This window comes from Augochlora pura, chromosome 9 (assembly GCF_028453695.1).
Source record: "Augochlora pura isolate Apur16 chromosome 9, APUR_v2.2.1, whole genome shotgun sequence".
In the NCBI taxonomy this organism is placed as follows: Eukaryota; Metazoa; Arthropoda; class Insecta; order Hymenoptera; family Halictidae; genus Augochlora; species Augochlora pura.
The window spans coordinates 11,989,887-12,017,184 of NC_135780.1; the positions used below are offsets into that span (position 1 = coordinate 11,989,887).

The 27,298-nt window shown below is 42.2% G+C and overlaps 4 protein-coding genes and 1 non-coding gene across 12 annotated transcripts in view; 2 read left to right on the top strand and 3 right to left on the bottom strand.

Annotated features, from left to right (window-relative positions):
- Hdm (meiosis specific with OB domains hold'em) lies at positions 1 to 2,214 on the bottom strand. Its single transcript, XM_078191017.1, has 8 exons — positions 2,094 to 2,214; positions 1,863 to 1,994; positions 1,459 to 1,727; positions 1,117 to 1,339; positions 893 to 1,009; positions 657 to 816; positions 329 to 536; positions 1 to 253 (listed from the first exon to the last, which is right to left on the bottom strand). The coding sequence occupies exons 1-8, from the start codon at positions 2,212 to 2,214 to the stop codon at positions 62 to 64; spliced, it is 1,422 nt and encodes a 473-aa protein (XP_078047143.1). The 3' UTR covers positions 1 to 61.
- Positions 2,215 to 2,687: 473 nt separating this feature from the next.
- Positions 2,688 to 6,622, top strand: Alphasnap (Alpha-soluble NSF attachment protein). Its single transcript, XM_078191028.1, has 5 exons — positions 2,688 to 2,923; positions 3,517 to 3,713; positions 3,788 to 4,053; positions 4,135 to 4,308; positions 4,421 to 6,622. The coding sequence occupies exons 1-5, from the start codon at positions 2,835 to 2,837 to the stop codon at positions 4,568 to 4,570; spliced, it is 876 nt and encodes a 291-aa protein (XP_078047154.1). The 5' UTR covers positions 2,688 to 2,834; the 3' UTR covers positions 4,571 to 6,622.
- Positions 6,623 to 7,408: 786 nt separating this feature from the next.
- Ars2 (arsenic resistance protein 2) lies at positions 7,409 to 15,088 on the top strand. Of its 4 annotated transcripts, none has more exons than XM_078191010.1 (16): positions 7,409 to 7,719; positions 8,113 to 8,257; positions 8,366 to 8,632; positions 8,849 to 9,043; positions 10,209 to 10,275; positions 10,350 to 10,597; positions 10,662 to 10,834; positions 10,903 to 11,034; positions 11,103 to 11,347; positions 11,422 to 11,562; positions 11,620 to 11,868; positions 11,940 to 12,110; positions 12,173 to 12,435; positions 12,513 to 12,791; positions 12,862 to 13,020; positions 13,976 to 15,088. In XM_078191010.1, exons 2-16 carry the CDS (start codon positions 8,136 to 8,138, stop codon positions 14,052 to 14,054), a joined length of 2,790 nt encoding a protein of 929 aa, XP_078047136.1. In that variant the 5' UTR covers positions 7,409 to 7,719; positions 8,113 to 8,135; the 3' UTR covers positions 14,055 to 15,088. The 4 variants fall into 4 exon arrangements, with proteins under 4 accessions (XP_078047136.1, XP_078047134.1, XP_078047132.1 ...); XM_078191008.1 differs by lacking the exon at positions 13,976 to 15,088 and adding an exon at positions 13,257 to 13,921 and having other exon boundaries at positions 8,354 to 8,632; XM_078191006.1 differs by having other exon boundaries at positions 7,414 to 7,719; positions 8,354 to 8,632.
- Positions 15,089 to 15,129: 41 nt separating this feature from the next.
- LOC144475277 (uncharacterized) overlaps positions 15,130 to 27,298 on the bottom strand; it is a 35,249-nt gene continuing 23,080 nt past the window's right edge. For 3 of the 5 annotated variants that reach the window (XM_078191012.1, XM_078191011.1, XM_078191013.1), the window contains 9 exons: positions 25,118 to 26,083; positions 20,954 to 21,028; positions 20,579 to 20,822; positions 18,326 to 18,728; positions 17,785 to 17,912; positions 16,926 to 17,045; positions 16,354 to 16,371; positions 15,685 to 15,832; positions 15,130 to 15,475 (listed from right to left, as the gene is read on the bottom strand). In XM_078191012.1, coding sequence (XP_078047138.1) covers positions 15,379 to 15,475; positions 15,685 to 15,832; positions 16,354 to 16,371; positions 16,926 to 17,045; positions 17,785 to 17,912; positions 18,326 to 18,728; positions 20,579 to 20,822; positions 20,954 to 21,028; positions 25,118 to 26,083 — 2,199 coding nt within the window. In that variant the 3' untranslated portion in view covers positions 15,130 to 15,378. The remainder of the gene's footprint in view (positions 15,476 to 15,684; positions 15,833 to 16,353; positions 16,372 to 16,925; positions 17,046 to 17,784; positions 17,913 to 18,325; positions 18,729 to 20,578; positions 20,823 to 20,953; positions 21,029 to 25,117; positions 26,084 to 27,298) is intronic. The other 2 variants (XM_078191014.1, XM_078191015.1) reach the window with 2 other exon arrangements.
- On the bottom strand, positions 24,349 to 24,510 carry LOC144475455 (U1 spliceosomal RNA). The gene has a single exon (XR_013494871.1). It is a non-coding gene; the product is annotated as a U1 spliceosomal RNA (small nuclear RNA).

A 27,298-nucleotide genomic window follows, 5' to 3' on the forward strand; every position in this document is an offset into this window, starting at 1 on the left:
TATATATATGTATAACGTCGCTGAAATGTGCGCAGCAAATCAGTGATATAAATTCAAACATTTAGGCATCGGTCCAGTTAGCAAGCTCGTTGAGGGGTTGTGTATTTTCGTCATCCTCGTTGCTGCTGATGAACAAAATATTGTAAATGGCGTTCGGAAAGGTAGCCGTTGGTCCAAGAATGTGTAAGCGAATATCGCATTTTTCCAACGCGTATTTCCATTTTAAGTCCTCGCGTTGGGAAAGTTTCATCGCCTGAAACCCGCGAAAGTTTTGATTTAAAAATCGAATGTATCGATAAAAGATTTTGTTGAATTTTTGTCGATCAACCTGAAATTCGGTAGCTGTACAACCAAGGACGCGTTCGGCAACGTCTCCCGATAACTTGCAACCGATTAGATATCCTGTGTCGTCTTTCAAATTTACTTTTAAGTTAAGACTGATTATGTTCATGGGAACGCGTGTCCCGTTTCCTGACGGGCATTCGAGGTCCATACACGAGTCGTTGTCGTCGATAATGATTTTCTTGCATAACGCGCTGCAGGAAATGAAAGATCGAGTGAGATCGTGCTATTCAAGAATTTCAGATTACAAAATAACGTCCTTAACAATATATTAGTGGACATGTTTGTGGTATGGAAAAGATAAGAAAAATAACCATTTTCTAGTTATAATTGTAGGACTCGTGCTGTCGACGTTTATGTCCATTACGAAGGCTTTTAAAATGACGGCAAACTGGAGTCTCATTCCGGGCTTACAATTTTTATTCAACTTGTTCGAAATTTCCTGTATAGTCATCACGGTGGAAATAGTATCCGCTGAAAGAAAAAAATTAAAGGAATGATGGGGCATTCGTTTCTGCGATGTTTAAATGGAATTCAATTTCTTCCTTACGATTGGGCGACGCAAAAGTGTTTCCAGATATTACGTCTGGCTCGCAATATTGCAGGGAATTCCTGATGGTTGTCGTTTGCGGTAAGTTGGGATTTTCAACGATTATGGTTTTCCTTGCTGAAAATGTACAAACCCGATAGTTCGTGAATATTGTTTATAGGCGTGCAGCACAGTTTTTCTTATCGTTATCGGTAAATGCTTGTACAATATTCTCTAGTTACAACCTATCGATAAGATTATTGTTTTCTTGAAATTATCATAAGCAACTCGAGCGTCCGTCAGGAAAAGTACAGTATGTCTGGGCAACCAGAACGCGGCCCTGTCGATCCAATCATTCTCCCATAGCACCAATGACGCCACTTGGTCTGTAGTGGCATCCGCTGCTTCGAAATTCCGAAATCTCATGCTTCTCCCATCTCGTGTGATTATGTTACGAATATCGCTGACCTATCAAGTGCATGAGGAATTAAAAAATCGGCGGTTGATTGTACGTATACGGCCTCGGTGACCAAACGACCTCGATCAAATGTGTTACAGGGTGATCGGCAACAGGTAGGAAAACATACAAACGTGACGACGACCAAGACGTTGACGTAATTATCGCGTAACGCCTCCAAATTATCAAAAATGCTTCTCAGGGTTTGTGTGAGGGTTAGGCTTTTAATTGGGTGCGTCAAAAGGGCTTCGTATTGTGGACATGTTGGTGCGTCGTGAGCTTGCACCAGCGAGTTTCCCTCGTTGACTGTAAGACTGTATCGACTGGACACAGAAGGCACGAAAAGTTCGTTCTTGTCTTCTGGGAGACGTTCCTTTACTTTCGGGTTAATCACTTCTACTGCGAGTCGAATTACAAATTAGCAATCATCGTGTTGAGCAGGATAATTTAAAAGACACTGGACTTTTAAATCACCCTGTATATCCTTCGAATTCAAAAAATTGAAAAACAAGACGATTCGAATTGGATACAAACCTACGCTTCCAATGTGAAAATTCGAGGACAATTTTCTTACAAATAGTACGCTACCCCATACAGTCACGTTTATCGTATCGTCTTCGGAATCGCGTAACGTGAACGTCCATACACCACGTTCGCCGCAGTTAACTGAAAATGTTAGTTCGATTCATTTTGTATCTTGTTAATTCAACTGAATTGTTGATCTAAGTTTCATCCGAGAATATACAGATATTATAAAATTCGTACACCTCGATCGCGAGACATCGATCGTTTTCATGTTAGAACTATTTATAATAATGCCGATTATCAGCGCATTCTGTGCGCCAGATTGCAATAAACTTAGCGGTTGTCTGTATACTCCCGACATCTTCGACGTGTTCCTTTCAATTTAGGAATGCGCTCATTAATTCGATAACACTATCTCCCTAGACTTTCAATCTCAGTATTTCCGGATGAATGGAAAAGAATTTGCTGTTCAATTCAAAGGTCGAACGAGACGCAATAATGACGACGGTTGATTGAGTCACGTGACAGGTCTCTGATTCGTTCCATTGTACAATGGAAAAATCGGTTCGGTCACGTGGCAGATCACTGACTTATCCAATCATCGAACGCGGCAGTTCTTAATAATTTTACAAACAATATTCTGGTAATTAAACTGTTAATTCTTGCAATGAAAAAGAATCAATGATGATTAATGACTGATTGACTGATTAAAGATACATTAATCTTTTATTCTCAGACAGAAGACGTCGACGAAGCGATCGCATCGTCGCAACGCGCAGTTTCAACTGCGCAATACGATTGCGAACGAGGCTTAATCCCCGTAGCGATTTTCTTGAGTGTTGGCTAACCTGCCACGGATGACACTCGATTCACTTTCATTGACTTTAGTGACGTCTTTTTCTAAGAGGTGAACTGTTCGTGCGACGTTCATGATCTGAAACGTTTATTTCGACTGATTGTTTGTCAGGATTCAAAGTGACGATGGCTGACAGTGAACAGAAAGCGATGCAACTGCTGGCCGAGGCCGAGAAGAAGCTCAACTCGAAAGGTTTCTTCGGCTCTCTGTTCGGGTAAGTTTATCTACATCGATTTACTTGAACTCGTCCGACACTAGAACCAGTAGTGTCTCTCGGCTGTCGTTATTTATTTATCGTGATTCACCAATCCAGCGGACCTCTTCTTTTCCCACTTAAATGGAATTTCATTAAATCGCAGCGGATTTCTCGTGTCTTTCTTAAATCGTTCGATGCTCAGTTTCCTTGTGTATGCACTTGTATGCACGCACATCTGTATATGTATAACAGTTGCCATTCAGTTGGGATATAGCGTGTCGAAACCAAATTATCTCCTTTCACACCAATGAAATTAATATGATACGCTGCCATGAGCTTGACAAAAATAATGAAATTTTCACGGACTATAATAGAGTATAAAAACAGTTGTATTCGTGGATATCATTGACAAATAAATAAAATCTATTTTTAATACACACTAGATAAGCACAGAATCGTTTCTAGCCAGTTTTTATGCCAACTAGTCGACTGTGCTAATATATATTTTTAAAATATTTGAATTTCTACCTTTTTTATGTATTTGTATTTTCGTGTTTTTGATTTGTTTTAATTTGAATTAATTTATTAACAATGACTCTCATACATTGCAGAAGTTCTTCTAAAGTCGAAGAGGCAGTAGAATGTTATCAACGCGCTGCAAATATGTTCAAGATGGCAAAGAAATGGAGTTCAGCTGGCAGTGCTTTCTACGAAGCGGCAGAATTACATGGGAAAGCAGGGAATCGACATGATGCAGCTAGTAATTTTGTAGATGCTGCAAACTGCTTTAAGAAATCTAATATAAATGGTACAATAACATTTATGATATTATTTTCTCTATTTGTAAAAAAGATATTAATATGAAATCTAATTAATTTTCAGAGGCTATCAGCTGTTTGGTGAAAGCAATTGAAATCTACACAGATATGGGTAGATTTACAATGGCAGCCAAGCACCATCAAAGTATAGCCGAAATGTATGAAAGCGATGCAGTGGATCTTGAGAGAGCTGTACATCATTATGAGCAAGCTGCTGATTATTTTCGAGGAGAGGAAAGCAATTCTTCTGCCAACAAGTGTCTTTTGAAAGTTGCACAGTATGCTGCACAACTTGAAAATTATGATAAGGCTATACAAATTTATGAACAGGTGAAACAAATAAAATTCCTACTATCCGAGATACTTTCTAGAAAATTGAGAAATCAGATAACTTTCTTTTTACTGTTACAGGTTGCTTCTTCATCTTTAGAAAGTTCTTTATTGAAGTACAGCGCGAAAGAATATTTCTTCCGAGCGGCACTATGTCACTTATGCGTCGACGTTTTAAATGCACAGCACGCGATCGAACGCTACCAAGAGCAATATCCTGCATTCCAAGATTCTAGAGAATATAAATTAATAAAGGTGAGCATTTCTTCGGTTATTAATATGATTGGTCTAAGTCAGAACTTAGTTGTTATGTACCAAAAATTTAATCCGAGTTTTAATACGTTAGATCATTTAACTTTCATTTCAGACCTTGATAGAACACTTAGAGGAACAACATCTCGAAGGTTTCACAGAAGCGGTAAAAGAATACGATTCTATTTCACGGTTGGATCAGTGGTACACGACAGTATTATTACGCATTAAAAAACAAGTTAACGATAATCCAGATCTACGCTGATCGGTTGTTCCATCTTCGTACTATTTCCTGTCGATGATATTAATCCAAGTCTATGTGTATTCTTTTTTAAGTCATACCCTGCTTTCAGTGGAACTTGTAAAGTAGTTTCATTTTTTATACCCAAATATATTTTTCATAACACCTCCTTGCACACTTGGCAACTATTATACGTTCGTCGATATTCATTTAATATTTATTCATAGAAGATTATCATCAAAGAATATGCAAAATGAACGTCAAGTATTCAATGGGATATACTAGTTCAATATGCCATTATAACTGGGCATACAATAAATATAGAATTAAATAATATTCGAACTTTGTTGGTATTTATATTTATAAATATATAAATAGCTTGCCAAAAAAAAGCGATAGCTTATGCAATTTAATTTCAACGCATGCGACCGCGGTGAATTATCATTCCAAAAAAAAAAAGATAATCGACTTTGATAAGTTGGGCGACTTCGGTAGATGTGGTGCAATCTTAAGCATATGTAATATTTTTAATAACTTACTATTTCTTATTAACTAGTGATTTGGATTAATTATGAACAATGAGATTGTCTGTTTAATGAATGAATAAATGTAGGTAATGCTTATTATGAATTACAAAGATAATTTGACATTTTGTTTTTTAGAAATATCTCCTTTGGAATTGTTATAACTGTCTGATAAATTGTCAATAGTTATCTTTACACTGCCAGAGTATCAAACTAACGAATGTGGAGTGTGCATTAATTTTTGTTTTTTTTCTTTTTATTTGAACTTATCTACACAGAATCAATTAGTACTACATTGATTTTTATCAACTGGCAAAAGAGTAAGAGGAAACGATCACAGTATGCATTTAAATAAAAATATAAAAATTATATTTTACTCTACTAAGGTACGTCTGTATTAATGTTAAATGTTTATTTCACAAATAATATATACGTTTATGTCTAGAACTAGGTATAATGTAGTTGAAATTGGAGATGGACAAACGTTTAACATGTTGCAAGCATATCTAATTTATTTTGTGTTTACTGTCACTTGTGATTTTTTTACTGCTTCTTGTAATTAAAATCAGTTCCCACTTTTTCAATGTATTCGTTTGATAATTATATAAATATGTAATAAAAAAAGAGTTCCATTGTTAAGTAGGAGGGAAACATTGCAATTTGAATGCAGCAGGAACAGAATTTGAATGCACATTATACTCATGTTTTATAATTTTTCGATTCGGAGAAGTGATTGAAATTGTAAAAAGATTGAATGGACAATTTGTTTTCGGTAGAAGAAGGTCGCAGGAATTAGAAGTATGTAAGACGTAGAATTTACTATTGTATGTAATCTTCCACGAATAAGTTGTTTATATACATTTACATATATATATATATATATAGAGGTATATGCATATATTAATTCTACTTTGTCAATCAATGAGTACTACACATTTATTATCCATCGGTTCCAACGTGAGCGATAACTATGTCTCTTAATAGGAATACTATGTTGTTTACACGATTGATGATAATACGAGGATACGATCCGCTTGGCAATGTAAGAGTGTAAATCTATTTCTAAAGTGTATGTCAATAATATTCAGATTTGTATCTGACCGAGCTATGTATTCCTAGACTATATCGTATCGTTTAATAGTAAAGTTGTAGCACGATCCAAGAAATGATTAATGCGGCCTTGTCCTTTGGAAACTCTGATAATTCGCGGAGCTTCGTCTATAAACGTGCGGTGTTTCGAAAGGGAAAATGCTCTGGACACATAACTGACTCGTTGAAGCGAACAAGTGTGTAAGAATGTTTGTTGACCGTGTATTTGAAAGTTTATTTCATTGTTTATATTTGTTACATTCTTTTATATTGCGTCTGTGACTGACACTGTTCTTCGTAATCTGGAAAAGTCAGCGTGAACGTAAAAAAAATCGATACTCTGGAAACGTATCCCCCAACAGTTTTACATTGCGCCTGTAAAGATTTATTTATTTATTTATTCGTATAAGCATATTGTACACATCATTTCTGAAACTGTAATTAAAGTGAAACTATGACACGATCGATGTAGACCTTTTGTAACTTGACTGACATTGTGATGCAGAGTGTCTCTCTGAGATATACATGAAAATATTTATCAGGAATGTTTCACGATACGTATCAATGTTACTGTAGGACACTCTATGTGACAAGGAAAGTCAAATTTAAAGCACCACATAACAAGTTTTTTAATAGCAACGTTTATATGCTTCAGGAGCTATACACACCCCACTTATCAATAAGAGCAATAATATGTGCAACAAAAAGTATTTAGATAACTAGACTGCGGATTGTATGCATTTCTATCGGAAACTGATTTCTAAAGCTCGCAACAGCAAAAGGTACAATATCCTATGAAGCTTTCATTTCATTTCATTTGAGAGCTGATTGATCCCACGATAGAATACAGAATTGACTACTTAACGTCATTGTCTGTGAACTATATTGTAAAAGTTAATATACCCACTGATATCTGCAGTCTATTGATAACCATTTTATAAGAATGTCCTATATATTACGCAATAAAAATAATTTAACACTGTACGCATTTTCCAAGCTGTAGAATTGTAGTGGAATAGACAATACATGTAAGTTTTATGAAACTCTGTAATTTTATGAAATTACTTGTTCGAAGCATGCGTAGGTACTCTTTTTGTTTAGAAAACCTCTTTACACAGCATTAACATAAGAAAAAAAAGTTGAAGCTTCTCCCGAGTTATATTCTGCGTAGTGGATGACATACATTAATAAATTTACTTTGTAAATAAAGATAATTGATTACCAATCCACATTCGATTTACCAAAGGTATTTGTATTCCCCGCAGTCCTAAAACTGGCATTGAAGAATGAAAATGTTTAACTTAATGTCGATCAATCGTTTGTTGCAAATATTAATTGTTGAACGCACGATTTTAATTCAATTTGATGATATGTTTTAATTTCGCGGGTCTCGAACGCGGAGAGAGAAATCGATAGTGAACAAAATGGTGGCAGCGACGACTGACGCCGCACCTCACAGCGAGGGGGACACTGGTGTGAGTGGTGACGCACGATAACGAGTGGCAAAAGTCCTCTATGGTCCTCTATCCCTGGTTTCTTTTAACGCAGTACCTGATCTATGTAAGTTTTACTTTTCAATTATTCGCATTCTATTCGAGCGCGTTTATTCGCACGATCGCTAAACAAATGTGTCGCGGGTCGTACTAGCCGACGAAACGCAACAGAACCGACTCGCTCCGAGGACCTGTGATTCGCGCGTTATTCGAATATTTTGTTCGAAAATTTACTCACAAGAACCTGGCCGCTAGCCAAACATTTTGTTAGCGGCGTAATTGCTTTCGAGTCTAGTCTCAGCGGGGAATGCTTGAAAATAGTAACAGAAATTACGCCAAGAAATGTATGCGTTCGTATTGTCTACTTAACCCCCATCTGGTATGGTGCGATTCGAGATCAGCTTACTCTTTGATCTCTGAATATGTTTCTAGTATCTTTCTGTCTTGTCACACGTTTCAGAAGTGACGTAACATTTTTTTACAATGGGCGACTCGGACGACGAGTACGACAGGAAGAGGAGAGACAAGTTCAAAGGGGAACGGACAGAGTCTTACTCGAGGGAGGGCCGCAGAGACGATAGGAGAAGAGATGACTGGGTTGACAGGTAATTATGATGTTGTTTAATCGTGTACGGTTTTGTTCTACTCAGTTACCATTGGAATCTGTATACCAATACTGTCTCTCGTTCTTATAATGCCAGCAACTATTCTAGAGAGTGGTCCAGTCGACCTAGGCAACGTCCTGACTATAGAGAGTATCGTGGTGGTGGGGGTGGAGGAAGGGATAGGTACAGTCCGGCTAGGTCACAAGAAATGGCCCCTCCGATGAAAAGAATGAGAGCGGATTGGGATGACCGCCCTAGATATGGACACGATTATTACGGAGGTGGCGGAGGTGGGGGTGCATCCTGGGGACCTGATCATTACCCTCCTCCACATCATGGCAATCATCATTATGGAAACCATGCTAATAGCAGCAGGTTTGTGTTCTTTACGTTATGTTTGTAACACATTTTTTTTTCTTGTCTGAAAGTTGATTCTAAACGCACGTCGACAGCTTGTCATGAAAAAGAGAAGTTGCATAGCGATTATGCAGAAACGGGATATATTTACTCCACGCCTGCTGGCTCGTTTGAGGTAGCAATGACCGGGCGTTGTTTTAGTTAACTATTAATTTCTGTTCGTACTTGGCGCAGTCGAGAGGTGGCTGGCAACTTCAGTAATTCGAACGTGGAGACGCAACCGCCGATGATGTCTTTCAAAGCGTTCCTCGGGACACAGGAGGACACGATCACCGACGAGGAAGCTATCAAACGTTACAACGAGTACAAGTTGGAGTTCAGGCGTCAACAGTTGAATGAATTCTTCGTCGCTCACAAGGACGAGGAATGGTATATTTCGTTTCGTCGTCAGCTTGAAAATTCATCTCTAACGTAACATGCAGCTCAGCCATGCTTTGAAACGTGGTTACGACATAGCAATTAATTTCTACAGTGGTCCGACACACGGTGTTCACAACTAAAACACTAAATGTATCCACTAAAACTCACATGAGACGAGAACATTTTTTCTCGAAGCCTGTTACCATGGAACCATCATCGTCCCACTGTAGAAACTAATCGTTGGATTCGAATTAGTATGAACGAATTTCTGGCCTAGCGCGTATGCATCAAGGATGACATACGCGTTGGCCAGAAAAGGGAAATGAGGGTGTTAGCGGCTTTATAATTTTTGCTAAATTGCAGACACCATTTTGTCGGTAATATTCAAGCCAATATGACCAGCTCTCTCTGTCTATCCCTACAGCCATACAGCCAGCAACGCCTTGTCTTGGGCACAGGTCGTCTCGCTCGTTTATTTTTTCCGTACATTTTATGCATACCGCGTGACGCGCATCGCAGAAGATTCGAACAAAAAGTGTCTATTAGGTAGCTAATGAAAAATGCGAGCTGGGCGCGCAAAGCCCAAATCTGCTCGCGGTAGGCCGCGCTCTAAACCCGTTTAATCACTCTCACTGAATTTGAAAAAACGATGAAAATGTAATCGTTTGCAAAATAGATCTCTGAGTCGACGAGAAAACTGAATGCGAGTTAAAATAACACCTACAGGTGAGGCCTCATTCTGTAACTGACAACTGTTGACAGTAAAACTGATTAATTGTGTAAAATAATCGTGCCTCGAGCGAAACTGAGGATTAATGAGTTTAATATGCTTGATCACGAGAGAAACTGTTTGTTCCTGACCGCGAAGGAGGGAGACTGCGATTTCAGTCGCTATTCAATCATTCTGTTTCTATTATCTATAGCGATTGTTCACGATCGTGGTTAATCTCGATCGATAAAGCATACACACCGTTGTGCTTCTCTGTAGACGCGTGTAGATATATTCTGTCGAGAAGTCTGAAACTAACTGATATCTTTGATTTCTATGTTAATTTTCCGAACGTAACGAACCATAACCATAAGTCCACAAAATTGTACGTCTGTTTGCTTTCCTATCGATGAAAGTCTGCCAGAGAAAGCTGTAGCTAATATCAAACTTTCTGTCGATTGTCAGGTTCAAAATTAAGTATCATCCTGAAGAGTCTGTGAAGAGAAAGGAGGAACAAGTGTCTGCTCTTAAGGTACTGGTTTCAGGATTCTTATATTCTCGCCAATTATTTTTACCATATATTTTTTATGACACTTTATTTTACAGAAACGCGTTGAAGTTTTCTTAGAAATGCTTGATGTCGAAGAAATCGATAAGGTTTCGGTAGACGCTGAACAAGCGGACTCTTTGCTTCACTTGTTGGATGCTGTAGTAATTAAACTCGAAGGCGGTACTGAGGAAGACTTGCAAGTTCTAGATGTGAAACCGGTAAACCCAATCATTTCGAAAGAGATTGCTAAAGAGAAAGAGGACGCAAAAAATAAAGCTGCAATTGATAAGAAAACAGACAATAGGTAAGGATTTGAAATGCTTCGAGCAGTTCTAATAAAAAATGAATTAATTTGTTTGATTCGGCAGCGAAACTAGTAAACCGGAAGAGCCATTGCGTGCAGAGAAAACGTGTAAGAATGGTCAGCCCGCGGACGTCGAAATGAAAACTGCGGAGAAAGAGGAGAACTTGAACGAAGAACCTGAAAAATCGGAAGAGACAGTTGAGGAACCGAAGAAAGACGATGAGATGGAAGGAAACGGTATTTTTTTCTGTCCGAGAACATAAAATAACATTTTCTGTTTTTCTGTAATTCTTTCGATATTATAGGTAAAATAGACGAAACCAACACCAAGAAGAGAAAGCGTACTGACAGTAACAGTAGCAGTAGTAGCAGCAGCAGCAGCAGTAGTTCTTCTGGCAGCGACAGCAATAAACCTGATACACCAAAGGAAGAAGCTTGTGAGTCGTGATTAATCGCACAGTGTGTGTTATAATGAAATTGAATTTACGGATATGTTATATCATAGCTGCCGGTGAGAAAGCAGACGTTAGCAATGAGAATGCAGAACCTGGAGAAGAGAAAGAAGAAGAACGAGAAACCAACAAGTCTGACGGTGAACCACCGGAACCTAAAAAGGCTACGATAGAGCCAGAGGCTGTGATCGATCTGGCCAGCGAGGATAAGGAGAAAGAGCCTAGGGCATTGCACAAAACTAGCAGCATCTTCCTTCGTAATTTGGCACCTACCATCACAAAGGCAGAAGTAGAAGCGGTCAGTTAACAATCTGGCATCAAGATTTTGGTTCAATTTTCCTCCGAAATTTACTAATGATTTGTTCGAAATAGATGTGCAAACGCTTTCCTGGATTCTTACGAGTTGCCATCGCGGATCCTCAGCCGGAAAGGAGATGGTTCAGGCGAGGATGGGTGTCCTTTGAGAGACAAGTTAACATAAAGGAGATATGCTGGAGCCTTAATAATATTCGGGTAGGTTGTAATTATGGTAATTAATTTTGGAAACCTTTCTAATTTGATTTACTACAGCTCAGAGACTGCGAGTTGGGTGCAATAGTGAACAGAGATCTCTCGCGACGCATTCGCACGGTGAACGGTTTGACATCCCACAAGCAAATCGTTCGACACGATATCAAGCTGAGTGCTAAAATCGTACATAATTTGGACAACAGGGTTGGCTTGTGGAACGAAGAGAGAAAAGAGGATAGCGCGTCAAAGCAGGAAGAGGATAACAAAGATACTAAAGGGACACAAAATGCTCATGAGGTCGAGCAAGCTGTAAGATATGATTTGCTGATTAATGCGCCTGCTGCGAAACAAATTTCCTAAAAACATTTTTATATCGATAGGCATTTGGACTATCCTCGAAGAATCCAGTGTTGAAGAACATAACCGATTACTTGATAGAGGAAGCGTCTGCAGAGGAGGAAGAGTTGTTAGGAATGTCTGGTGATCAGGAGGAGGGGCAGCTGGGAGGTGACGGGGATGGTCCCATCGAGAGAGATCCGACTTTAGTCAAGGTATCATCAACGTGTTATTCAACAATCTCCAGCAAGCAGTCTAAGTCATTTCCGTTCCTCAGGTACTGGATAGACTGATTCTCTACCTGCGGATAGTGCACTCGGTTGATTATTACAATCACTGCGAGTACCCTAACGAGGACGAGATGCCTAACAGATGTGGTATAATGCACGTCAGAGGATCGCCTCCGACTGCTAAAGTATCCAGCACCGAATTGTCAGAGTATTGTCGTAACTTCGAGAGCAAAATGGCAGCATTTTTGCAGCCGGTCGCCACTCTGTCCCAGGAAGAATTCGATAAGCTCGGCGCCAAGAACGCGGAAACGTATCCTTCTTATACAGTCAAAACAATTATGCTGTTTGTCAACGTGTGCCTTCTTTTCCTTAACCGTTTCGAATCAGTGAGGTGGAGAAGTTTGTGCAAGCGAATACACAAGAGTTGTCCAAGGATAAGTGGCTGTGTCCTCTTAGCGGGAAGAAGTTTAAGGGCCCGGATTTCATTCGGAAACATATCTTCAACAAGCATGCGGAAAAGGTGGCCGAGGTCAAGGCAGAGGCGGAGTATTTCAACAATTATTTGAGAGACCCGAAGAGGCCACAGTTGCCTGAGCATCCTGGAAATAAGGCGCCACCCAGGGAGGGTATGCGCGGTGAGGGATTCAATCCCTACGGGTGCTCCACGTAAGTGTCGACGAATCGTGCTAATCATTAGGATCTCTTTTTTAAAATTGAAAATCTTTGATTTCCATAGATTCGGAAGTTACGGGGGCGGAGGTTACGGTAGCAACAGAGGAGGAGGAGGAGGAGGAGGAGGAGGAGGTGGTGGTGGTTACGGGTCCAATTACGGTGGGGGATTTGGCGGAGGATTCGGAATGCCGCGCCCAAGTCGTGGTGGTTTCAATAGAGGACGGTAAGGAACAATTCTTTTCTCTGTCGCATGCGACACGCATGTTGTACGTAATATTCGGCATGTGGTTGCTGTGCGTCGAGCTACTCGAGCGGCTAATAAAAGAACGATCAACCTATAATAGATCCCGTCGAATCGCGAGAAGTACAGTTTGAAAATTCTTCTGTTCTCAATTCTTCCCCGTTCCTCGTTCGTCTGCGACGTGTGTATTGAACGCGGTGTGATCCACTGTTTTACAGGGCTGCTCCGGATTCAACCTCGAGGCCTGTTGTTAGTTATAATGACTTGGACCAGCTAGACATGGACATGTTCTAAGTTTAATCGAGTTTGACCCGGCACCCTCGAGTCATTCGCGCAGAGTGTCTAAATGGCAAACGGGATTAAATTTCCAGCGATATTCGGACTCGCATCTGTGCTAGCAGATTTTTAATCTGGATTATGTGACACACGCACGTTGATATTACAGAGCGTTTCGAATACTAAATAATCGACGAGAACTGTGTTACAAAATCAGCACATTTTGCTTTACTTTTTATACGGGATTCACTTTTGCACGGCTCATGTAAAAAGATACCTCTGAGAACAGAATGAAATTAGTTTCGAATACGTCACGCGTATTTTAATAGCGAGGACAGGCTTCGCGTTTCTATGTCGATAAGGGTGAGATAATATTGGAGGGAACGAGGAGGGTCGTGAAAAAAAAGATCGGCAAATGCTGTAACCGTATCAGTAAAAGGACTAACAAATAAACTTATTTGTTACTGCTTACACGTGTGTGCTTTTATTTTCTTTCATCCCATAATTTCCGTACGAATTCCTATGTCCAGTTGGTCGTAAGTCACGCGCGATTACGTTGATCAGCCTCCTCGAACTCTCATGGTTTCCATACATCATTCTTCTACCATTCTCCCCAGTATTTTCCGAACACAGACGTCTTAATTGTTGTTCAACGTTACAGCGGCGGTGGAGGAGACTTCCGACCAGTCATACATTATCGCGATCTCGACGCACCGAAAGAGCCGGACGAGTTTCTCTAAATTCTGCCAATCGAGACATGCTCGAGAGGACCCATGGAAATCGCTTGTTCGAACAGAACCTCGGGACCTGCGTTAGATTCACAGGACGCTCTTGAAATAGACGACCAATGCGTTGGAAACATACATCACTCGTCGCAAACGCTGCGTATAAACCGGAAATGGACAAACAGTTTAAGAAAATAAATTTGAAATATAAGAGTAGCAAAAGTAGTTGATGGGAACCGAGTTCGATCGTTTTAAGCAGGACTTGGAATTAATTGCACGTTGCAGGTGAGATCTCACAAATGGGATTGGATATCATTTTGCAGCACGGTTCAGAGCAGTTTCCAAAAACTCTCTGTCTGGTGTGTAATTAATACCGAACCCTGGTTTTAAAAATTAATTTTATATGGTTATGTCCATTTCTGGTTTAGGAATGAGAGAACACGTCGGATGTGTACATTCGCGATCTCCTCCATTCTTGTCAGAAGCAGTATATGCCTTCAGAGTTTAATCAGCTATTTCGGCAACAGCCTGTACACCTGTATATATTTATCGCGTTGGACACATCTTGTTTAGACAATGTTTTGTGTGAAACTTACGCGTTCGTACGTATAATCGAAATTTTTATATAGTAGCGAGGAATCTACCGTATACAAAAATATGTGTATGGTATATCGCGAGTCTCTTGACAGCCAAGCTTTTTAATTCCGTCGAGTAATGCTTTGTTAATCAAGAATTTTGATCAATTAGGATTACAAGATTTTTAATCAATTACGAAATCACTTTAAAAGCAACGCTGTACTTTCCAATGGTATGTGACAACAGTGATATGTGCAATGAGGGAGATCTACCGATAAGTGTTTTCACGCATAAAACCGATACGTATGGAAACGTAATATAAAAAACAGATTGGTCTAATTTCTGGAAGACTTGCAGCGATCCTCAGATGTGTACAAATACTGCGAGGACTGTTTCGTTTTTGATGATGATGATGATGATGATTATATGACGAGAGAGCGCGAGAATATATGCATATGTGTTGTGTATCTGTAGCACCGTGGAAAAAAATAAGGACAACTATAAATGTATAATGTTCCATTAAAAAAGACTTTGCGGTATAAAATACGGCACTTGTAATCGACTCTATTATACATCAATAAAATATGTCGTTTCCTAATTGCAGTCGACCGCTTGTATACCGCATGTAAACAATTTATTATGCATCGCTGCATATCTATACGGCACAATGGTATATATATGTATAAATATATACATTAATTACATTCGTCGCTCTCTTCCCGTAAGAAAAATACTGTGATATAGACTCGGCCGGTACGAGAGATCAGAGGATTCTGTGCTTGCAGTGCCTCTCGTCGGTTCCGTCGCCGCAGTCGTCGACACCATTGCACTTCATCCCCTTCGTGATGCACCTATTGTTTCTGCACACATACAAAACGTTCACGCGTTAATCAAACGACATTTGACAATCGTCGGAGGAGAAAATATGCCTTCTGTTCAGCGGTGGGATCAAGATTATACGGACGCAATCGATGGTGCTTTCTCTGTGAAAAATCCCCATCGTTTGCACAAGTCTAAAGGGTGAGAAGCAATGCTCTCGATCCCATCGCTGCGATCTCCCGAAACTTACTGGCACGTGAATTCGTGCTTGTTGCAACGTCCTTGGCAACCGGATGGTTCGTCGGACCCGTCGACGCAGTCTGGTAGGCCGTCGCAGAAACGAGCTTCCGATATGCACTGCCCGTCGCTGCACGTGAACTCGTTCTTCGACGGACACGCTGGTGTTGTCAACAGACAAAGCAATCGGCGTTTCTGTGAGTGCTCGAAACGCGCCTACGATTTGGTTAACCGAAAGAAAGCCGAGCAAGCGATTGGCGTGCGATAGTTTTGCATTAAAAAAAAAGCTGGCGTGCATATCAAGTCAGGACCGAATGGTTAAAGCGAATGTTCGACACTGTGATTCGACTGTTCTCCTCAGGGACACAACAAAGCCCAACGAAAACGGTGCCCGCGAATGCGATCCATTCAGTACAAACCGTCTCAATGAGCTGACGCGTCCTTGAAGAGATTAATGGTTATTAATCACAAACCGTGTATGCGTTTCTCTAATGCAAGATTATATACCGTGTAGAGGAGTTTGAAGAGCTCAATGAAAAGCGGCCATTGTGTGCGTAGCGAAATCAAAGGAATCGTTGTCTCGGGACTGGAGGAAAGTGTCTCTGGATCGGGAGGGAGGCGTGTGTGATTTTGCATGCGGCGACCAGCGATGCAATTCGAAATTAACGAATAATGTACTCACACCACCCGAGATTACCACCTACGAGGGAGAACAGAAAAAAAACCAAAGTTCAGAAAGAGTGACAGAGGGGAAGAGAGGGGGAACGAAATATAAAGAAAGGTAGGCAAACACCGTAATTCGTAGATATCTCGACTGGCAAATGCACGGGGCTCTGTCTACCGCGGAGAACTCGCAAGGGAATCCTGGTGATTAATACACGTCGATTTTCATAGAACTTTGCACCGAGAAATTTATAAACTTAATAAAATGAAAGTATTCTAATCATTGAAATTAAAACTGAAATCAGTCACCAGGGTTCTCTCGTCAGTACACGTTTCTAACACGATTCTCTCCCGCGAAAGAAGTTCTTCCACCGAACAATCAGATTACAGGCTTGCGTTGGACGCCTACCACAGAATCTCGTGTTTCAGAAAAGTCTACTCTCTCACTGCAGAAAAGACGAGCAAATTCGAAAGGTGTCCCGACGGCATTAACAAGTGGATTGATAATCGTTTAAGAATCGTAACCGTTCGGACCAGTCGATGATACTGGACCAACGGCACCCGCCTCCTCTTCGCTAGCGGCTGTCTTACCGCGCGTGCAATTAATCTCGTCGGCCGCGTCCCAGCAATCTATCTTGCCGTCGCATCTCTTCTCCAACGGAAGGCAGGAGGTCTCATTACCGCACTGGAAATGCGTCTCTGGCTCGCATTCTGCAACAGACCACGCGTTACCGTTAACTTCGCACGCAAAATTCGTTGGAAATCACCGCGTTACGTTTTATGCGCGAATAGAGCCGCGACAACGTGGGACTCTGAACATGGACTGAAAGCTCTCTAAAACGATTGGAAAATTTTTCTCATTGACCAATCTACCGTGAATTTCAAGGGTAAAGCTTCCTCTTTTCAATGGTACATCATAACTTGGTATGTGATTTTTTTAACATAAGTTACAACAGTTTAAATTCGACAATTTATTAAAAATTGAAAAAGAGACTTTTTGTATACGTGTTCTATAAAAAATTGTAGGCGTTCCGAAAAAATTGTGCGGCCTCTGAGAAAAATTGTGGAGATTCTAGGGACTCTATATGACCTAGAAAAAAATCGTAGAGACTCTAAGACAATTGTAGTCTCCGGAAAAATTCTAGGAGTTCGCAGACATATCGGTTCGCAGAACCGACAGTGTTCGATGGAAAACGAAGACACGGATAACATTGACAAACGATGGAAAACGAAGACACGGACGGATTGAAATCGGAGGAAGGCTCGGAGACGGTCAGTTCCGTCGACGTGGTATTTACCCGACGGATTAGTCGCGACAGTTGCAGCGAGAGCTGACAAACTGAAGCCTCGCGGGCCGCGACAAAGCGGCAAAGCCGATCACAGAGAGAAGTCATGGGTCGCAAAAAAGAACTGGGCCAATGGGATCAGGACGGAGACGGAGAACGCATACCGCAATTGAACTCGTCCGAATGGTCGTAGCAATTCATGTGGCCGTCGCACCGCTTGTCCAAGGGGATGCAGAGAGTGTTCGCGCACGTCCACTCGTCGTCCAGGCAGTAGTGCTCCACCTCCACGCACCTTTAAAGAGAACAGAACAATATTAATTACCTAATCGTCACAGTGTCCGAACATTCTTTAAAATCTTAGCTTTAACCATTCGCAGACGGAACAATTCAAAACGTAGCAAAATTTTGGAGACTAGGAAAATATTTAAGCAAAAACGATTCGCAATTGTAAGCTGAAAATTGAACAACAATTTCAACGCTTTCTTATTAATTCGTCTGTCCAGTTTGTAAAAAGTTATTCCGTTTGAAAAGGTGTTTTCATGATAATCAATCTACTATAAATACAAATGTTGTTTGGACGTTATAAACCAAAGCAAATGTTAACTCTTCTGTTACCAGAATCTATGAATGAAAGCAAGCGAAGGCGCGCAAGATGCAAGAGAGTTGTTCGAATAAAGAAGCGGTGATTTTCGAAAATTGGCGCACCTGAACGCGTCGACGTCGAGGCGGTGGCACTTCTGCTTGTTGACGAGACAGAGGCCAGCGCATCCGGTCGGGTCCTCGAGATCCAACCCGGTCCTGCAGATCGGCACCTCTTCGTCGACGAGGGCGACGCACACCTCCCCGTTCAGGCAGTCGTCGCAGTATCTGGTGGTGTTGACGGCCGGCGGACTGCTCGCTTCCGCTTCCGGTTCCGCGGTGGTACGAGCGCCGCTCTCCGGAAATGACTGGTCGTCGCTTAAAAGCACGGTCGCGATCATGCTGCTGCTGACCGGCGTCGTCGTCGACGCGTTCGCCGACAACGTTCCCGCGGTCGGCGTTTCCACCGTCGACGTGTCGTTCGCCGACGACTTCAGGTACTGTTGGATGATCTGCAGCTTCTCCGGCTCTGTCGATTCATCGCGATCGATTAATACTATTCCAACGAAACAGTAATAGTGATTAATGTGCATTGTCTCCCAGCGAATTTTGATGTGCGTTGTAAAAGCGACTTTTACCAAAATGTGAACTATCGACGTTTTTAGATTCTCTACTTCATTGTAATTTTCAAAGCATTTTCAAGTGTAGATTTAAGACCAATATTATATATTATCATCGATATTGTATTAGGAATTAAAAAGCTGTTAGGCAGAGTACAGCAATTAGAATGTCGAGATCAGAATTAGCATTTATAATCACTCAGCTTCGGTACTCTGTAGGTTTAGTGTTAATTCATTTAGCCTGATGTTCGTACTAGATGTTACTGAATGTCTTCCTTTTATATATTCTTTAAACGTTTGTTTTCACATTGTATTACCAATAAGTTCTACAGCTAAGGGACTGTTTTATTATACGAACATTCGTGGCAATCCGCGAGAGGAGGATAATCAAGGATCTATTAGATTAAATGATCTTTGTAATCTCGGCAATTTTCGAATAAAAATTATAATATGATACAGTTATAACTATTATTATAATATTAAATTATATTAATATTATTAAATTAAATTATATATTGTAAGATAAGTTCAGCGTTCTCCTTGATAAAAACGTCTCGCCAATTATTGTCAAAAACTGGAGTTTGATGTTTATCCGGCTCGAACAGTGAACGAATAAGTGTTTGGCCGATCACTGTCCGAGAACGCCGGAGTTCGTGAAAACGATGATCAAGCAGCCCTAACGGAGCCCGAAGCCTCGTGAAATCCCCGCGTGTCAGTTCGCATCGGCGATCTATTTGAAAATACGACTGTTTGCACGGCACACGTGGTCTGTTTGATGCATGAAAGAGTGGACGTGGCGGGTCTCTCGCGCGTATTCTAGAAATAACTGGTCGCTCGGAAAATAACGAACGGTCAACGCCTCGGGGTATACAAACGAAACGGTCAGCGCCGCGTTGCACGCCGCTTTAACTCGATCGGCCCCCGTCCGGCCGCAGAAGAAGAGAGGCGTTCTCTCCCGCGTTGACCCGGCCGGTTAAACTCATCTTGCCCGCTGCCGCAATTGCTTCGCTTCGGCCAATTAAAAAAACCTCGGCCATTTGTTTTCGCTACTGGCCACGACCGCCCTGGCAAGATTATCGCCTGGCACGCGCTTCGCGTTCCCACGTGTCTGTATCGACGATCGATCGCTATTAGAATCGCGACACTTTGTTAGGGGCGACGGAGTCCGGCCGACTGGAAACGGCACCGAGAGAATTACCGAATTTGTTCCACGCGAACGAGATAACTGAGAGCCAGGACGAAGTTCTCTGAAATATCGTACCATTTATTAAATAACTTTATGAGACATCGTTCGTTTTACGAAGACGAATGTTAGCAATAGTGATCACAAGAATATATTACAATAAAAATTAATTCTGTTAAACTAGTGCTTACATTCGGCTTCGTAAAAGGAATGATTTGTCCTAAAGTTATTTAATAAATATATTATATATCATAATATTTTACTAATAATTTTATTAGTAAAATATCTACCTCTGTCCTAATAAAATAGGACAGGAAATCACATATTTCAAAAGCCTTTCAAATAATTTTACTGTTCCACGTATCCTGTTCTCGATAAATTCCTAAAATCCGTGATAAACTGATAAAAATTCGCGTCATCAAAAGTTGATCGAAATTGCTTCCGGTTGTCGTATATCAGCCACAAGTGCATTCTCTGGTCTCCGATTAGATAACACGAGCTAAAACTAGAATTTAGTATTGATTGGATAAGGATGGTGATCGCTTAAGGTTTTTAATAAGAGAAATTCGAGCTCACCGAACACGATGTAGAGAGCGATGGCGCCGATTCCGAGGAGCGCCAGGATCAGCAGCAGCACGAGTACCAAGGACCTCGAGCAACCGGAAGTCTTCAGCGGCCGCGCCAAGTGCAGAGTCCAACCGTGCCTGTGTTTCCGTAGCCTGGCCGGATGCGGGGGCGGCTCTGCCCGCACGCTTCTCCGCTGGTTCGCGCGATTTTGGGAGGACGGAGTCTGTGTTCGCACCGGGAGGGAGTAGGCCCGCTAAAATAAAATCGATCGTTTTCTCAGAAAGCTTGTTCCTCCTCCAGCACCGTGCCGTGTCTCTCGTTCGTTCGTATTCGTATTATCCGCTTTCAATGAAACTCCAGAGACCGCTGGTCTCTCATTTTTACCTGAAATTCAGCCATCGGTACCGCATTTCCCTCGAGTTGACCACTCTCGCCCGATGCTCCTCGATAATCGCTTATCTGTGTTTCGATAGAGTTTTTCAATGAATTATCGGGAAGCTAGAGGAGGCGCGGTGTGATCGACGACGAGCATGATTCATGAAGGTGACGGAAAGCGAATTCGCGACGGAATCGCTTCGGTTGTCTTCGAACATTGTTCGTCGAAATGGTTTCGTTACGGGAACCCTTTGCCATCGAGTGGCGACTCTGCGGCGCCGTTAAAATTGTTGTAACACGTTCAAAAATTATTTTTAATAAATATCGCCAAAGCTTGGATTTAAAAATTATTGAAAGTGTAACTGTTTCATGAGTCACGAGACTCGATTTAATAGAACGAATTTTGTTGTTTAAAATGGAAATACTTAAAGACAGAAAAATAAACAAAATTTAATTTTTTAAATTTTAGATTCGCAGTTGAAAAAAGGATTGCTTGTCGCATTATTTCCGAATATTCTTTGACGAGGTATACTACGACTAGGATATTATATCGATCTAAGGGGGAGGGGGTGGACGCGTGAGATCTAGAGCAACTATGTCTGCAAGATTAATTGACTCGAAGATCGCGACTGCAACAAAGCGACCAATGAGGAATCATTTTTCAGAAGGATTAAGCGCTTCCGGGACAGGTGAGTCACGTTGCATTATTGCTCCACTTTCGGATCATTCGGGTGCGATATCGACAAAGAACAGATAAAAAGATACAATGTTGTCTAGAATCGAAACATTTTCAAGTGACGTACGTAATATACCTTACTTTCGACATTTTTTAAATTCAAGTGTTTTGTGATTGACCCTAACCTTAAAATAAATTTTTTTAACACTGACTTTTTAGTAATAATAACCATAGTTTTATATAAACAGTGATTGGAGTATTTTGCTTTGTAATAATCATAGGACTGAATTAATTTACACCTTTTAGCATTGTTATTATAACCTATATCTGAATTTAGAAATTTAAGAATTATTTCTCATGAAAGAGAGCTTTTATATATTCAAACTGTTTAAACAAATACTGCGAAACCAATAAAAATGACCGGCACTTAAAATAAAAGAGTACTCTATCGCTTGTCTTGTGGTAAAAATCGATTTGCATATATGCGTCTATTTTTTAAAATGACAACACTTTAAGTATCTATAATTTGTCGAAAATTGCAAATGAACCTTACACAGGCTTTCTAACGCATAAACTGACCAAAAGAACCTACACAGCGCGAGAAATGTTGTTCGTCATCGATCGGTAAATCTCGGAGGATTTCTGAGTGACTCGCCGAATAAAAAATGCACTTTGAACGCCGCGGATTCGAGGCGAAAGGGCGCGGCGCTGAGAAGAGCGTCGATTTCCGTCGGAATTCGCGCGTGTTCACTTACGGGAGGCTCGAGCGGGGCGGCTTTGTACCGGCAGACGCTCATCGCGTCTGGCTATAGATAGACCTTTTCCACTTCCGTTCCGTTTTGTTCCTTTGGAGACGTCGGGCGACGCGCACGAGGACGAAGAAGAGGAGAACTCTCGCGCGCGCGCGAGTGAGAGAGAGAAAGAAGCGGAGAAAGAAAGCGAGGGCGCCCGATTTCCTCGCGTCTCTGCCCGAGCCAGAGACCCCGTACCACCGAAGGAAGCCGACGTTGACAGCTCGAAACCGCTCGCCACCACTAAATTAAGCTCGCACACACGCTCCGCGCTGCTCCACGGTTCTTCCGTTAATCGCGTTTTTCTCGATCGGCGCGGATATTGGCGACCAATGGCGGCCGCGATCCCGCTACGTCAGGATAGATAACGCCGTCGTCGTCGACGGACCAGAACAGACGTGACGCACCGCCGTAAGAGTGATCGCGATAATAATAACGGCGACCTTGCGTAATTGCCTACCTGAAAAATCAACCGCGGTTTTGGCGCGACCGGTAGAGCGCGTCGCGTGACGGCGCACGTGAATTCGTTCTTCCATTAATATGTAACAAGTGACGCTTTTGTAAACAAGTTTCTTACCGGCTGTTGACGAGTCGCTTTTTACCACAACCGGTGCTGGTTTTTACCGAGCTGACAATTTTTAATAATAGAAGAAGTAGAGAAGTAGAAAAATAGAAACCGGTCTATGGTAATTGACATAACCTTGACATAACCTTACGGAACGACTCGCTCGAAAAAAAACGTTGATTAAAGCGGGAATCCTGTGCGGGTTCTTATCAAGAGGTTGGAAAGTACTTTTGATCTTTGTAAAGACAATTGCTCCACGGCACGAACTCCGGATTAAAAAGAACGGAGGGAAGGAGACGACCGGAACGTTTAGCGGCGAAACGAGCGCGAGTGGTTCAACGATCTCGTGCTGATGCGCTAGTGCTCGGGCAGGTTCAGCGTGGTTCCAGACAAACGAGGCATCAATTACGCGAATATATTCCCGTCGGCCGAGAGTCTTTTCGACGCGTCGACGGAAAGATAGAGGAAGTCGAGAGAGGCAAAGAGTGGCCCCCCGAACACGGCCGATCCACGCCTTTGAAGTCGACCGAGCGAAAAGAAATCACGTCGACGGCGAACCGAGCATTCCACGTGGTCTAGCCGAGAGAGAGAGAGAGAAAGAGAGAGAGAGAGATAGCGGCTAGAAAAGAGCCAGTCTCGTCCGTCGTGTCTACGATTCGAAATAGAACGTAGGAGGAAGGAGGAAGGTTCGAGAAGAGACTGCTGGTCGGGACGAGAGACCCCACCTGTCGCGTTAGACGAGACACTCGTCTCATTTGTTCCCGACCACCCTTTCGTTCCCATCGACTCTTTGCCATTCTTCCCGCGTCGGAACCTTGAGTCGACGCCATGCGAAATCTGGGTCGAAGACACGCTGTGTTCCGACGCTAATCTAATCTTCTTTTCCTACGAGCTCCCTCTCGCTCCGGCTATTCTGAATAGTTTCAATTAATTTTACGCTATCCTCTTTCGTTCTCTATTAACCCTTTGCGCTCGAGCGATGACTCTGATGTCATGTCAGAAAATGATTGCTGCATCTTTCGTATTTGAAATATCGTCGAAAGGGTAATTTGTTTGAGCGGGTCACTAGGCTCAAATTAATATAATCATGGCACTCGAAATTGTTAGGCTTAGATATGAAGCTATATTTTATATTCGATCTTATTATATTGTATTGAAAGTATAGAGTAAAATGATATGAAATATTTTTATTTAAAACCGCATAATGATATTATAATTATTAGAGTAATATTATTATATTAAGATATTATAAAAATACTTAAGAAACAGGTTGAGATATTCATGATAAATTTTCTCTTACTATTTCGTTAGAGAAGCTTTTATAAGAAAAGGTTTTTTTGAAGATAATTTTTGTTGTTAACTTATATTGTGTCCGGGACAGCGCGAACGCAGTCCCGACTACCAAAAATTATACGCCCGAGATATCCACATTAGGGATATTCGCAAGGGTCAGCCTAACCGTAGTGCAATGGAAAAGCCTCGCCCTGGAGGAACCGCCTTCTTGATCACGGTAACCTCTGCGCCAGGTAAGTATGCTTTGCTACCCTCTACGTTTCTACTTATACCGCTGGACGACCGACTTTACTCGCGAGAAACTGGTCCGTGTTCGTGGCCACCTAGCAGTTCTCGCAAGAACTACAGACTTGGACGAGGAGTCTCATTCTACTAATGATACAGTAGTTCCTGCTGCCAACTAAGAGACATTAACACCGATGACTGAATCAAAGTAATATTTCTACACGCTTTAGTTATCAAGATCGCGCAGCAATTGAAGTCAGACTGCCGGTCTGAAAATTAGACTGCGAACGTTCTCGCGAACTCGATTACACAAACCTAATTATAAATTTCACTTTAACTAGGCTACTGTGGGCGGCTATAGGTACTAGGAAGATTTGCATTTAATGTGCTGTTGTCGTCTACAGAAGTTCAGGATATTTTCACGCTTTTAATAGACGGCAAATTTTATGAAAAATTTCTTTTGTTAAATTTATGTAGAACAAAATGTTTCTCCCATGCATAATAGCATTATTCTAGTTTATTGTACACTGTTCTGACTATATTGTACTTTCCGTGTTCACAGAGTTCACAGTCTAATTTAAGAGCGACACAAGGTATCCAAAATGAAAGGTATCCTCGCTCACCTGAAAGGATCCGTGTTCCTTGACGTCTGTGCAGAAGATAGGCGCCTCCTTGGCGTACCATCTGTCCTGCGAGTAGATGGAGTTCACCCTCATCCCAGCCCTGCTCTTCTCCTGCGAGAGGACAGGCTTTGCCTCCTTGCTCCTCGGATCCTCCAGCTCGATCAGCTTCGGCTGGGTTTTCGGCGACGCCGCGGGCTTCTCGGAGATCGTGAAGACGCTGAAGGACTCCGTACCTCTGGCAGAAAGTTGCTGGTCACCGTTGCCGATCGGCGGCGGGTAGGTCCTGACCGCGGCGAGGTCGCATGGATCGAGGATGGTCCTCGGTTCTTCGATCAGCGCCGGAAACTGTCTCTGCTTGTTGTCCCGGTTCTTCCTCGACACGATCTCCTCCTCGTTCTCCCTCTCGTCGATCTCGCACTCGCGATCGTACGTCGACGCGACCGCCTTGCTCCTGCAATGCTTGCAGTCCTTCTTCCTGCGCCTCCTGTTCGGCCTGGCCTCGGCCGCCAGCTTCGCGTCGCGATCCTTCTCGATCGACAACGCGATCGCTTCCGCGTGCCCCGCCGTTTCCGCTTCCTCGTGCCAGCTACTCTTCTCGCGGCTGGTCACGCGGACGGAACTGTTCGCGCCCGCGGGATCGAGGCCGCTCGATCGACGGAACGGCAGCGTCAGGTTCCGACGAAAACCGCAGGACGACTCTTCCTGTTCGATTACCGCCGCTCGCGAAATTCTCGCCGCTTCCGGCTGCGAGTTCTGGGACTCGTCGGGGTCCGATCGCTGATCCACCGATCCGCAGATCCTCGTGACCGACTCTACGCCGGGCAGGATGTCCTCGTACACGTGGCTGTCCGTCACGTGCGACGCGGACGCGTGGCCGCCGAAATCGATCCTCGGCAAAGCGAACGACTGCCCCGCCGAGGCGATACCCGCTGGCTGATGCTCCTCCTCGAATCCTTGGTTCTCCATCTGAAACGGAACGATCTTTCAATTGGCAGCCGAAAGTTCCAAATTCGAATTACCACGTCGTGAGAAACGAGCGGTGTTTACCGTTAACAAGTGTATCGTTTACTGCCGAAATCTATTAAGTCAATTTAGGGAACGAGTCAATTTACAGCAATTTATAGCGCAATAAATACACGAACATTTCCGACGCGTCGATCCTTCGATTTTCATGGCTAGGGCGAAGAAAGAGCCGATCGAAGATCAAGGAGTTCGCGCCGTCGACCACCTGCGTCGACCTAGCCGATCGACGATACCTTGCTCGCAGCATTTCGACGAGTAGTTTGATCGATTCATGACAGTTTATGCTCCTCGAGAAAGAAACGGGCGAGCGAGAGAGAAAAAAGGCGAAGGAGAGAAAGAGAGAGAGAGAGAGAGACGGGGGGGGGGAGAAGAAAAAAAGCGGGCTGCCTCGTGGATATAATTAAGCGTTTTGTGGGCCGGTGCCGGCCCTCTTCTCCTCGCCAATTATCGTGTCCCCGATGATCGCCCGGCTCGTTTTTTCCTCGCTCGGTGTGGCTCCGCCGTGGAAGCGACGGGACCGACCGATTCGTTTATCGATTCGTTTATCGATTCGTTTATCGAATGTGGGTAGAGAAAAAGCCGGACGCTCCCACGACCATCGAACCGAGCGCCGCTTTATGACGGTTTAAAATAAATCGATATCGAGTCGATCGGACGTCGATTGGTCAACTATTCGATCGGTCTTTAAACCCCGGGCACTTGAACCGGTGGCCAGTAACCTTTTCACAGATCTCTTGATACGACGGGCGATTGCAATAGCAACAATATTATCACATGTTCAACGATCGATGAGAAAGACAATTTTCTTCTCTGACAACGGTACTTTTTAACGAATATGTAATACGGTATGTTTAATTTCATTGATAATTCTATTTAGCGATTTGTTCAATACATTTTTGACACGCTAATTTTGTGTAAGATTTAATTAAACGTGTTCCAGTTAATCGTTCAAAACTAGTCAAATAATAATATGTATACAATGTGATAATACTGAAATGATATCTTAGCTGTAAAACACTTTTTAATACACAGAGCATCATTATAACAAATCAAATTAAAGTAACATTCAACGATCTAAAGTAAAAGTCTCAGATAAGTTATCTAAATGACAATAACTCGAATTTATATTATAATTTATAGTTGCAGACGTTTTGCAAT